This window comes from Hemitrygon akajei, chromosome 17 (genome assembly GCF_048418815.1).
Source record: "Hemitrygon akajei chromosome 17, sHemAka1.3, whole genome shotgun sequence".
NCBI classification, from domain to species: Eukaryota; Metazoa; Chordata; class Chondrichthyes; order Myliobatiformes; family Dasyatidae; genus Hemitrygon; species Hemitrygon akajei.
The window spans coordinates 68,960,895-68,974,045 of NC_133140.1; the positions used below are offsets into that span (position 1 = coordinate 68,960,895).

The 13,151-nt window shown below is 41.1% G+C and overlaps 1 protein-coding gene across 1 annotated transcript in view; it reads left to right on the forward strand.

Annotated features, from left to right (window-relative positions):
* The window catches only part of LOC140740814 (rifampicin phosphotransferase-like), a 196,223-nt gene that overhangs the window by 102,639 nt on the left and 80,433 nt on the right, over window positions 1–13,151 (forward strand). Inside the window, exon 21 of the mRNA XM_073070343.1 lies at window positions 2,452–2,524. Coding sequence (XP_072926444.1) covers window positions 2,452–2,524 — 73 coding nt within the window. The remainder of the gene's footprint in view (window positions 1–2,451; window positions 2,525–13,151) is intronic.

The following is a 13,151-nucleotide window of genomic DNA, read 5'->3' on the forward strand; positions in this document are numbered from 1 at the left end:
TAGTGTCCAAAGATTCAATGTCCATTTAGGAATCAGATGGCAGAGGGGAAGAATCTGTTCCTGAATCGCTGAGTGTGTGCCTTCAGGCTTCTGTATTTCCTACCTGATGATAGCAGTGAGAAAAGGGCATGCCCTGGATGCTGGAGATCCTTAATAATGGACGCTGCCTTTCTCAGACACTGCTCCCTGAAGATGTCCTGGGTACTTTGTAGGCTAGTACCCAAGATGGAGCTGACTAGATTTACAACCTTCTGCAGCTTCTTTCAGTCCTGTGCAGTAGTCGCTCCATACCAGACAGTGATGCAGCCTGTTAGAATGCTCTGCACAGCATCACAGGGTATGGGGAGAAGACTGGAATGACTGGAAGAATTGAATCGGCCATGATTGAATGGCGGAGCAGACTCAATGGGGGTATAGCCTCTTTTTGCTCCTATACCTTATGGTCTAACTACATATACATTTCAGAATCAGTACATTGGCTCTGAATTTCTTTGTGAAGGCTTAGAAGTATGAACAGTGTGATAGTCGTTTTGATCACAGTTGTACAACTGCCACAATATGTAGATATTATTGCTATCTGCCTTTTATGCCAACTTGTTGAATAAAAAACTAAAATCAAACACCAAAAATATGGCTTTATGAAATTTTTCACTGCATCAAGTTCTGTGCTGCTGGCTCTTAATATTGAGAGCAGAAGTTCCCCTCACGTGGCATGTCAGAGCACAGGCGTACTGTAAACTAAATATTTAGTTCTGACCCCAGACTCAGTTTACTGTCAGAATAAAGTATAACCTCATTCTTGGTTTCAGAAATTACAAATATTTTACTAATAGTTAGGAATCATCATAGCACACTTAATAACTTGGAATAAAACTATTCTAACTGTCTGCTCCCTTTTGAACGTTGTGATTCAATATCCCTCCACTACAATTCCAGTAGTTAATTTCAACCCTCACTGGCATGCGACATAAATAAACTTTCCTTTGTAGCTGGACATATAAGAGACTGCAGGTGCTTGAATATGAAACAAAAAAAAAAGACTGCTGGAGGAACTCAATGGGTCAAGTAGTGTTTTCTCTGATTAACCGCACTCTGACTTGCACCAGTTCCTCAATCACTCTGTTTACTTGGGTGCATGGAGAAAGAGCTTGCCCCTGTCACCAAAACTTTCTGAAGTTTGAACAAAGAAATGCGATGTTTATATAGCTGTTAACTAGTTGGATACAGATATTGATCCAACAGAAACTGTTCTCTTCTGAATCCTATCATTTGCGTATTTAAGACAGTTTGTAATAGACATTTTTGGGTCTTGTTAACCAATAAAATCTTCATGTTAAAGGCCAATAACAGTGGACAACAAAGATATTGCTTCCTGAATACTTTTGAGTGTATCGTATTGATTTTGGACTGCTAATCGTGAAAGTCACAATGGAGTTTCCATAATAATACTTCATGAGCTAATAAAGTGGCTACTGAGTGTATATTAACCAGTGCTCTTAGTACTGAACCCTACATAACTCCATTGTACAATCTCTTCAGTCTGAGAAATAACGACTCCATTCTCTGTCGCTTAGAACTTTGTTATTCCCTGACTTTCAGTTGATCCAATGGATATTTTCTGTTGGGTCTTACCCAGTGTTGTTTGGGAGTCCATATATGTCAATCAATTGCGTTTTCAAATCAATCCTATTAACCCATAAAAGGTTGTATTCTGTTTAACACAATCTGCCTTTTAACAAGTTTTGCGCTGTGGTGGTGTCAAATTTCTGCTTAAGCTCCTAAACTTGGATGGTTAGAGCTAAACTTAGAGCTCCTAGACCTCTGAAATGAAGACTTGGGAATCATCCATCAGTTTCCACATGGGAGAGGATGAGTATTCCATAGAAATTGAATGTTCTGCCATACTCCATTAATTGAATTAACATAACTCACAGAAAAATATCATAAAATTAATTAATTACTATTTTATTTACCGGGGGGGGGGGGGGGAACCGTGTCGTTCACACCTCTTTATTGAAATGTGAATGTTTTCTTGCATTTCCATCTATGTGAATTCATTAATTGCTTGGAAATTCTGTTTTCAATGCAAATGTATGTTACCGTTGTTGTGAGCCAAATTTTAAATAAAAAGAAGATGATATTTGCAGGTCTGACAGAACCAGTAGAGACAGAAATAAAGTAACGGTTTAATGGAAACCGAATATGCTAACCCTGATTCCATCTCCACAGTCTTGATTATTTATCTTAGTATTTTCTGAATTTAGATAATAAGCTAAACATATCCTGAGGCATATCCATGTGTTGACAAAAGATACTCACATCTGAGGTAATCTACTCAGTTTTGAGTAGTTAGTGGTTGTAAAGTGCTCCAGTGTTGGCGCAGCTTGAGTGAAGTCTATATAGCATGTTGGTTTTAAAACAACATATTAAGTCCTATTCTGGTTATTGCAGTGAAATGATGCCTGGAGCTGTTACACCCCTGACAATGAGCACTTTTGTGAGAGCCATTGAATATGCATTACAGGTAAGTCATTTCCTTGTAATAAACTACCATCTCACAATTTTTACAGAACAGTGCAAAAGGGGGTCAGGGATTGTTATTATTGCTGGTCTTTTTTTCTGTGGGGTTTGTTATGGTCACTGTTCTTTCTCCATGGGGAGGGGGTTGGGAATTCTGGGGTCTGCAAGTTCGAAACCAGTTTTATTATTGCCGGCATGTGACGTGAAATTTGTTAACTTAGCAGCAGCAGTTCAGTGCAATACGTAATCTAGCAGAGAAAAAAATAATAAATAAAATGAAAGTAATAATAATAAACAAGTAAATCAATTATGTATGTTGAATAGATTTTAAAAAATGTGCAAGAACAGAAATACTGTATATTTAAAAAAAATGTGAGGTACTGTCCAAAGATTCAATGTCCATTTAGGAATTGGATGGCAGAGGGGAAGAAGCTGTTCCTGAATCACTGAGTGTGTGCCTTCAGGCTTCTGTATCTCCTACCCGATGGTAACAGTGAGAAAAGGGCATGCCCTGGGTGCTGGAGGTCCTTAATAATGGACGCTGCCTTTCTGAAACACTGCTCCCTAATGATTCTTTTTCATGTGTATTTCACAGCTATCAGAGTTGTATTGTACATTCATACTAAGACAATAAAATGAACCTTGAACCTTGAAAAGTCATAGGCGCATATATATAGCTGCAGTGCCTAAAATATTGTATACTGAGATAATTTTATGTATTGCACTGCACTGCTGCTGCAAAAAACATTTCATGACGTGAGTGATGAAAAATCTGATTCTGATTGGGTCGCTATTGTGGACTGAGAGTGGGAAGTGGGGGGGGGGGATCATGGTTGGGAAAATGTGATGGGAGAGGGGAGGGAGCGGGAATTTCCAGAGAGATATTCGGTAATGAACAATATATTAATTGTTTGGAATCAAATGAGCTTTCTTGGTGACTCAAGGCTGGGTGGGTCTGTACATACCTCTGGCACTCTTTCTGAGCCATCTGCCCCTCACTCCCCCCCATGGTGCTCCACCCTCGACATACCCAACATCTGCTGCTGCTGTCAGATTTACAAACTCTCTCTCTGCTCCACGTTGACAAATACATTACTATGCAAAAGTCTTAGACACCTTAGCCATATATAAGTGCCTTAGATTTTTGTAGAGTACTGTATTCCAACCCAAGTAAAAATTGACTATCATCTTTAAAGGCACAGGATCCCTACAAAGATGATCTCAATAACCCAAAGTGTTCCAGTATTTAAAAAATTTGAGTGCACACAACCCTTGTGTTATGGGGGGTTTACGATTCTGAAAATGATTCCAAATCACAATCTTCTGAGACTGCATCAGCTACAACTGCATCAAGAAGTACTAGTTGTGAAAGATCTAGTTTTTTTTCCACATAAATTCTGTAAAAGTGAAGTTTATTTCGTATCTCAAATTTTAGGGCAACGATTTGTGAAATTTGTGCAAGTGAAATTTTTAAATGTCTCAAACAAAATTAAAACAAGAAATACTGAAATGTTTTAAAGTTTGAAAGATTTATGTAAAGTTAAATGTATAAGAAAAGTAAATTGTGGATATATAAAATATAATTATCATGGTCAGTCAGTTTATTATTTTAATTACCATAAGACATAGGAGCAGAATTAGGCCATCTGACTCAATGAGTCTGCTCCACCATTGAGTTATGGCTGATCCTTTTTTTTCCCTCCTCCTCAACCCCTGACTCAGCCTTCTCCCTATAACCTTTGATGCCATGTCCAATCAAGAACCTATCAATCTCTGCCTTAAATACACCCAATGACCTGGCCTCCACAGCTGCATGTGGCAACAAATTCCCACCCTTTGACTAAAGAAATTTCTCTCCATCTCTGTTTTGAAAAGGTGCCCCTCTATCCTAGACTCTCTCACCATGACTCTCTCATCATCCTTTCCACATCTTCTCTGTCTAGGCCTTTCAATATTTGAAAGGTTTCAATGAGATCCCCCCTCATCCTTCTGAATTCCAGCGAGTACAGACCCAGGGCCATCAAATGTTCTTCGTATGATTTGTGCCTTTAAGATGAGAGGCACAAAACTGTTCACATTACTCAAAGTGAGGCCTCACTAGTGCCTTCTAAAGCCTCAGCATCACATCTTGTATTCTAGTCCTCTTGAAATGAATGCTAACATGGCAATTGCCTTCCTGACCACCAACTCAACCTGCAAGTTAACTTAGATTTCTGGATTTTCTCCCCATTTAGAAAATAGTCCACACATTTATTTCCACTACCAAAGAGCATGACCATGCATTTTCCAACATTGTATTTAATTTGCCACTTTCTTGCCCATTCTCCTAATCTGTCTAAGTCTTTTTGCATCTTACCTGTTTCCTCAACACTACCTGCCCCTCCACCAATCTTTGTATCATCTGCAAACTTGACAACAAACCCATCTATTTCATCATCTAAATCATTCATATATAGCATTAAAAGAAGTGGTCCCAACACCGACCCTTGTGGAACACCACTTGTCACTGGCAGCCAACTAGAAAACTATCCTTTTAAATCCCCGTCGCTGCCTCCTACCAATCAGCCAATGCTCTAACCATGTCAGTAACTTTCCTGTAATACCTTGGGCTCTTAACTTGGTAAGCAGCCTCATGTCAAAGGCATGAAAGTCTAAATATTATCAACATCCATTGCATCCCCTTTATCTATCCTACCTGTAATCTCCTCAAAGAATTCCAATAGGTTCGTCATGCAGGATTTTCTCTGAAGGAAACCATGCTGACTTTGTACTACATTGTCCTGTGTCACCAAGCACTCCATCACTTCATCCTTAGCAATTGACCCTGACATCTTCCCAACCACTGAGGTCAGGCTAACTGACTATAATTTCCTTTTTGATGCCTTCCTCCTTTCTTAAAGAGTGGAGTGACATTTGCAATTTTCCCGTCCTCCGGCACTATGCCAGAGTCCAATGATTTTTGAAATATCATTTCTAATGCCACCACAATCTCTAACACTACCTCTTTCAGAACCCTAGGGTGCAGTTCATCTGGTCTGGGTGACTTATGTATCTTTAGGACTTCCAGCTTTTTTACTTTACTTTATTGTCACCAAACAGTTATTGCACCAAAATCAATGCCAGATGTTTCCAGATTTGCTCATCCCATTAAAGCTTTTAAAGCTTTTTCATTTCTATGTAACTCTCATGAGTATTAGTTTGCAAAACATTTGTTATGGAGTTCACTGTAGTTCAAAACAGTAATTGGCTTATCCTCTTGGCTGAACATAACTGCATATCTTGGTTCAAAACTCTCCCATTTGCCTTTTGTCATGGCTCCTCTTTCCAAAAAGAGCACCTGAATGTTCATCATCCAGTTGGCAGGACTTTAATAATCTCTGTTGATATTAGTATTAGTTTATTATTGCCACCTGTACCAAATTACAGTGAAAAGCTTGTCTTTGCAACAACTTATGCAAATGAAATAATGAACCAGTTCATTGATCTAGATTAAGGTAAAAACAATAATAATGCAAAATAAGGAATAAAAGCTACAGAAAATGTGCAGTGCAAGTAAATGATAAAGTGCGAGATCATAATTGAGATAGACTGTATGGCCAAGAGTCCATCTTAATTGTACAAGTGGTCTATTCAAGAGACTGATAGCAGTGAAACAGAAGCTGTCCTAGAGCCTGATATATAGTTTCAAGTTTTTGTATCTTCTGCTTGATGGGGTGGGGGGGGGGGGGGAAGAAAAAAGACCGTCTGAGGTGGGTGGGGTCTTTGATTATGCTGAATGCTTTACTGAGATAGCAAGAAATATAGACTGAGTCCGTGAAGGAGACGCTGGTTCCTGCAATATGCTGAGCTGTATCAACATCTCTCTGTAGTTTCTTCAGATTCAGATTCAGTTTATTGTCATTTATAAACCACAAATACAATGCAGTTAAAAAATGAGACAACTTTCTCCGGAATGATATCACGAAAAAGCACAAAACAGACCACACAAGAAAAACCACATAACGTTTGGTAATCCCCAATCCAGAGTCCGGAGATGCTGCTGCGTATTAATATCGCACTACCGTCTTAGCACGTTCCCCGGAAAGGAACTACAAACCCATCAGACAAAACTAAAGCTACAAGACCAACACAAAACCACATAGTTACATATAGTTATAGTTAGTATATAGTTACAACAGTGCAGACAATACCATAATTGATAAAAGACTGACAAAGACCAATAATTATAACGCAGTTTCAACAGTGCAAAGCAATACCGTAATCTGATAAAGAGCAGTCCATGCACGGTTTAAAAGAAAGTCTCAAAGTCCCGACAGCCCGTCATCTCATGCAAGACGGTAGAAGGAAGAAAAACTCTTCCTGCCATGCTCCAGCGCCGCAGCTTGCCAATACAGCACTCTGGGAGCTCCGACCACAGCCAACTCCGAGTCCGTCCGAAAACTTCGAGCCTCTGACCAGCCCTCCGACACCGAGCACCGAACACCATCTCTGCCGAGCGCTTCGACCCCGGCACCGACCGCCAAGCAACAGGCAAAGCCGAGGATTCGGGGCCTTCCTCCCGGAGATTTTTCTGATCGCACAGTAGCAGCGGCAGCGAAACAGGCGTGGTCACATGCAGAGAGCAATTGTCAAACGAAGCCGCCACGTATCTAGATAGAACACTTTCTATCATGCACGGATAAAAGTTGGTAAGGGTCGATGGGGACGTGCTGAATTTCTTTAGTTTCCTGAAGAAGTAAAGGCATTGGTGATCTTTCTTGGCTATGACATCAATGTGGTTGGATTACTTTGCCGATGTTCACACAGAGGTATCTGAGTTTTTCAACCCTCCCAACCTCAACGCTATTGATGTAGATTAGTGCATGTGCAACAGCCACCCCCCACCCGTTTCCCCACCTTTCCGAAGCCAATGACCAGCTCTTTTCTTTTGTAGACAATGAGGGAAATGCTGTTGTCATGACAGCATATCACTAAGCTCTCTGTCTCCTTCCTGTACTCTGACTTACTGCTTGAAATGTGGCATAGTACAGCGGTATCATCTACATAGTTCCAGTGGGAGTTAGAGCAAAGTCTGGTCATCCAGCTATGAGTGTTCACGGATAGAGTAAGGGCTGAGTTAGCAACCTTATAGAGCACCTATGTGTAGAGTAATCGCAGCGGACAAATTGCGATCTTATTGATTGCGGTCTATTAGTCAGGATTTCAAGGATCCAAGTTGCCTAGTGGGGTGTTAACTCCCAGTGTTCAGTGATGGATTTGCTCTATTTCCTTTTTCTGACTAGTGGGGATGTTTGGCTTGCAGAAAAATGGTGATGCAAATATTGATGGGTTTGACAGACTTCACAATAAGAAAATTAACAAATCAGGAACTGAGGAGCTCAGTGATGACACAACCAAACTGTTTTGTTTCCTGAACAACCTTTTGCATTTATGTGCTCAGAGATGGTTTATACTAATTAAATTGATTCATTTGATCTAATTCATTGGTGGTGAACTGGTAAAATAATGAGATTAAAATTGAAGTTAGTCTGCTATTGGATAGAGAAATTTATCCAAAATTCTCAAGTTTTGTTTGCTCAGCTTCTTCAGTGTAGTCTCTTGTATCTCCACTCAAGACTTTATCATACCTGTCCCCACCTGTGGCATCTTACTATGTGCAAAATGGCTACATTGATTTCTCAAGTTGGCTGTTACTTTAAATTATTTAAGAAGGTATTGTTACTAAATACTCAATTTCACAGACTCTGGAACAGAGCACACACAGCTGAGATAAGTGTTGACTAAATTCAACCCTGTTTCATATTTTCCCTCTATTTTATTCCAGTAGTAAGCAGCTGCTGTTTGGCATATGTCCATTTATCACAGCAGAAAAACAGCACAGTCTGCAGGTCCCCCAGATTAACATTTACACAGCACCCTCCCTGAAAGTCCAAAGTACTTCAGGGGAGGGTTAATGAACACGCTTTGTGATGCACCATCAATAACTCTCTGACGTGAGGCGAGATGTAGGCTTTTATTGACTGGAAGAAAGAACAAGCAGCAATTGACCACCATGCTACATCCTGGAGACTGAGAGGCAGGGCTGAGGCCCCAATCGCCTTTATACTGGGGTCTGTGGGAGGAGCCACAGGAGCAGTCAGCAGGGGGGGCGTGTCCAGACAGGTATATGTAGTTCACCACACTTTGACAGTGAACCACACAAGATAATGTTACAGCTGGCGACTAAAAGCTTATTTAAAAATGTGGTGCTTAAGAAGTGTCTTAATGTGAGAAAGAAGGTTCATAGTAAGAGGTTTGAGGTAGGGATTCCAGAGTTTGGGGGGGGCAAACAGCTATTTGGGAATGAATGGGAATGGCCACGGGCACGAGGACAGAGGAGAATGACATCAGGGAGAGAGGGAAGTTGTGGTGCAGAGGATGGAGGCCAAGCGGACTACTCATTCACTCAGTGCTTCTCTTCCAGAGGAGAACCAAACTCCTTGATGTCACTACTTTGAATTGCACTACATAAACACAAAGCGATTCTACAGATGCTGAAAATCCAGAGTAACGCGTAAAGTGCCAGAAGAACTCAGCGGGTCAGGCAGCATCTATGGAAAGGAATAAACAATCTATGTTTTGAGCTGAGACCCTTCATCAGGACTGGAAAGGAAGGGGGAAGAAGCCAGAATAAGAAGGTGGGAGGGGGGCAGGGGAAGGATAACAAGCTTGCAGGTGAGGGGGAGGTGGGTGGGTGGAGGAGGGGTATGAAGTGAGAAGCTGGGAGGTGATAAAGTGGAAAAGATAAAGGATTAAAGGAGAGGAAGGTGGACCATGGGAGAAAGGGAGGGACGAGGGGAACCAGTAACAGGTGGTGGAGGTGGAGAGAAGGGAAGGTGTAAGAGGGGAGCCAGGATAGGGAATTGAAAAGGAGGGAATGGGGAGGGTGGAGAAATTATTGGAAGTTAGAGAAATTAGTTTTCATGCCATCAGGTTGGAGGCTACCCAAAAGGTAAATGAGGTATTGCTTCTCCATCCTGAGAGTGGCTTCATTGCGGTAGCAGAGGAGACCATGAACTGACATACTGGAATGAGAATAGGGAGTAGAATTGTAATGGGTAGCCATCGAAGTGAAGAGGTGCAGGACAGTATTGCAATGTGTTAACACTTCCAAACCCACAGCTCTCTGCATGCATAATGCTGGAATATAACTTTGTTGAACTATTAGATAAGAGGATAACTGACCGTTCAGTATGTCGTGCTGAAATCCACACCATTGAAGTTCTATTGCTTGAAGCCTAGGTATATCTAGACAAAGGCCAAAGGATGTTAAAAGAACTGGATACATTTAACAGGCTTAATGACAAGCTTTGGCAATGAGCTTCCATTGTTCTACAGGACCCAATCCCCCCCAAACCTTCCTCTATCAAGTCATCCCAGAACACTGTGCAGATATTGGAAGTCTTTCATTCCTCCAGCAAAGATGGTGCGGGAGTCTTTTCCATTTGGAATTCTAGACATGTACTATCAGTGATACATATGGTATGAAGTCTTCTGTCTGTCCCTATTGATTTTTTTTTAGTTTTGAATGTAATTAAGTGTAATGCAATCTAATTTAATTAACCTTTGTATTAAACATATGGACCCAGACAGTTCCATTAAGTAGGGAAGTTCCTGCTTTTTTGATCATCATAGAAAGTACACACTGGACTATCAAAGGTTCTGCAGTGTTTTGGGGTTACAGGGAACCTTTGAAGGAGATGCAGAAGATTTTGGCTGAAAGATATGGAACGGCCTCTAATCTTGAGTTCCTTCCATCTTGAAAGAGCCCTCTTCTGTGCATCGAAAATAATGCAAAAATCATTTCACTAACCTTCTATTCCCAGTGTTTAATGAACTGTTATATTAATATCTTTAATTAAGTAAAACGTAATGCCTCAAAAACCAAGCATCTGTTAGTAGAACAAGTTTGGCATTTACTCTAGTATTGGCATTACACAGTAACTTTCTTAGAAGAGTGTTAGAGTCTTCCGTGATTCCTTTCACTAACTGGTCCAGAGGGTCAACTGCTAATCCGTGCTGGAAGCTGTGTAAAAACATACCAGTTCAATCCACTCTTGGCCCATGCTTCCAGCTCCTATGGTCCATATTTCTGGAATTCCCTTCTGTTGTCACTTTACCTCTCCAGCTCCTTCATCCTTGAAATCCATCTCTCTGTGTAGAGCTCGGCAACCTACCAGTCCCATCTTCCTTGCCCTGATTCGTTCTCACTTGGTTGGTGATAAGCTCTGTGGAGCATTGTAGACAGCATTTCTCCATCACAGAGGCTTTATAGAGGAGTGGCATGCTCTGATTCCATTCTGGGAGCTGAAGCCTGTTGAAGTCTTCCAGCGATTTGCCAGTTGTGTGAGAGAGCAGCCCAGTAACTCAGCTTTGAAGACACCCACTCCCCTGATTCATGCACACTTAGTGACAAGTTGATGGACATCAACTAAGACAGGCTCTTATGATTTGGCCTCGATTTACATTAAGTGATGGCTTTGCTTCTTGGGAATGATCGATGTGAGTTTTAATCAGTACTCCTCAGCTGATTAAACATCTTGTCATTTACCTCCATGAGTTGTTTCCCTCTTTGGCCCTTCTATGTGTATGTAGGGTGTATGTTTCGTCTGTGTATAGTTTTTCATAAATTCGATTGTACTTCTTATGGTCTTGTATTTAAAGTGGAATTTGATAGGATCTTGATTAGTAAGGGCATCAAAGGTTATTGGGAGAAGACAGGAGAATGGGTTGAGAGGGAAAATAAATCATCCTTGATTGAATGCCAGAGCAGACTTGATAGGCTGAATGGTTTAATTCTGCCCCAATGTTTTATGGTTTTATTTTCTTGTAAATGCCTGCAAGAAAATGAATCTCAAAGTATATAGTGAAATATATATATTTTAATAATAAATTTGTTTTGAGTTTGAAGCTTGGAGCATACTGGTGAGTGGTACTCTGTTTCTGAAACTCAGACCTGTTGATGTTAGAGGATATGGTGTATAACCTGTTCCGTATTGTATGCTGAGTGCAGATGCAGTCAGTGTGGGTGAACTTCTACCCCAAGTACTTCTGCCTAGCTTGCACATGACGGTTAAGCTACTGGTGTTGAGATAACGATGTAGTGCTGATGTTAGAGCATCCAGCACCAACCAGCATGACCAAAGTGCCCCGTGTATGTATCCAGAGAGATTATCTTAAATTTAGCAATTCTAACACTGTCACACACGGAACAAAATAATCAATGCTTAGATAGTTAACAGAAGAGTTTGCTCTTGAGGATGTGTGGTGAACTACATATACCTGTCTGGACATGCCCCCCTGCTGACTGCTCCTGTGGCTCCTCCCACAGACCCCTGTATAAAGGTGATGGAGGTCTGAGCCCGGCCTCTCAGTCTCCAGGATGTAGTATAGTGGTCACTCACTGCTTGTTCCTTCTTCCAGTCAATAAAAGCCGATATCTCGCCTTTACGTCTCAGAGTGAGTTATTGATGGTGCATCAGGATTCAACTGTGGTAATGATTGCAGTTATTGTGAAAAATAGAGTGTGTGACCAGTGTTTGGAAAGCAAGACCAAAGATAACAACCCATGAGAACAATCCTGTCCAGAGAAGAGGATAAGGGAGTGAAGCAGAAATTTGAATTTGAATTATTTGCGTAAGTCTGTTTTGCATGGTGAACATTTTAAATATAGACACTCAGCCAGTATTTGCATACTGGTGGATTTACTGGCAGAAGTTGTTAGAGGGATGATCTTGTCTTTGTTGTAGACTCCTATTCTCAAGTTGCTTTATCTCCCTCAGTGTGGGATTTGCATTCTTCATAATCGGTAGCAGAACTCAAAGTGATGTGAAGTTTGCATTCCTGTAGAGCCTCTGTCATGGTGAAATACTCCGAGGAATTTCATAGCAGTATCAGACATCAGGCCACCAAATGATATATCCAATACATAGCCAAATGCTTGACTAAAGAGAGAACTTTTAAGAAGTGTGTGGAGGGTGGAGATGTAGAGAGACTAAGGGGGCATTTCTAGAGTAATCAACAATATGGCAATAAAATCAGGATTGATATGAAGGGTCAGAATTGGAGAAACGAGAGGTCATTGAAGTTTATCGGGCTGAAGTTTATTGCAGTAGTTGGGGAGATTGAAAAGCATTGGGAAATTGGAAAATAAGGATGAGAAGCTTCAGAGCAAGTCCAAATGCAGAACCACTCATTTATGTCATCCCATTCTGGGTGGGTTTGGCCCGTAGTTGTTCTAAAGAGGCCATCCTGACTTTTCTGGCCAGCTGCCTTGTACTTACACCATTTAGGTGATGGGCAAAGAAGTCACCCAGAGCACTGCCTAAACTGTATGTGAGCCACAGGCTTGTTAGTCCTCCCAGGCTGTCCTGGAATCTCCTCTAAGTTTTCCTCTGAGGCTGCGTGACACTAGATGGTGTGTGTTAAGGGTGAAAGGTGAAATGGTTAGGGTGAACATGAGGGGGATCGTCTTCACTGAGAGGGTAGTGTGAGTGTGGAACAACCTACCAGCAGAAGTGATGGATGTGGGTTCGATTTCAACATCTAAGACACTTTTGGATAGGTAATGGATGGAGGAAAATCTGGAAGCT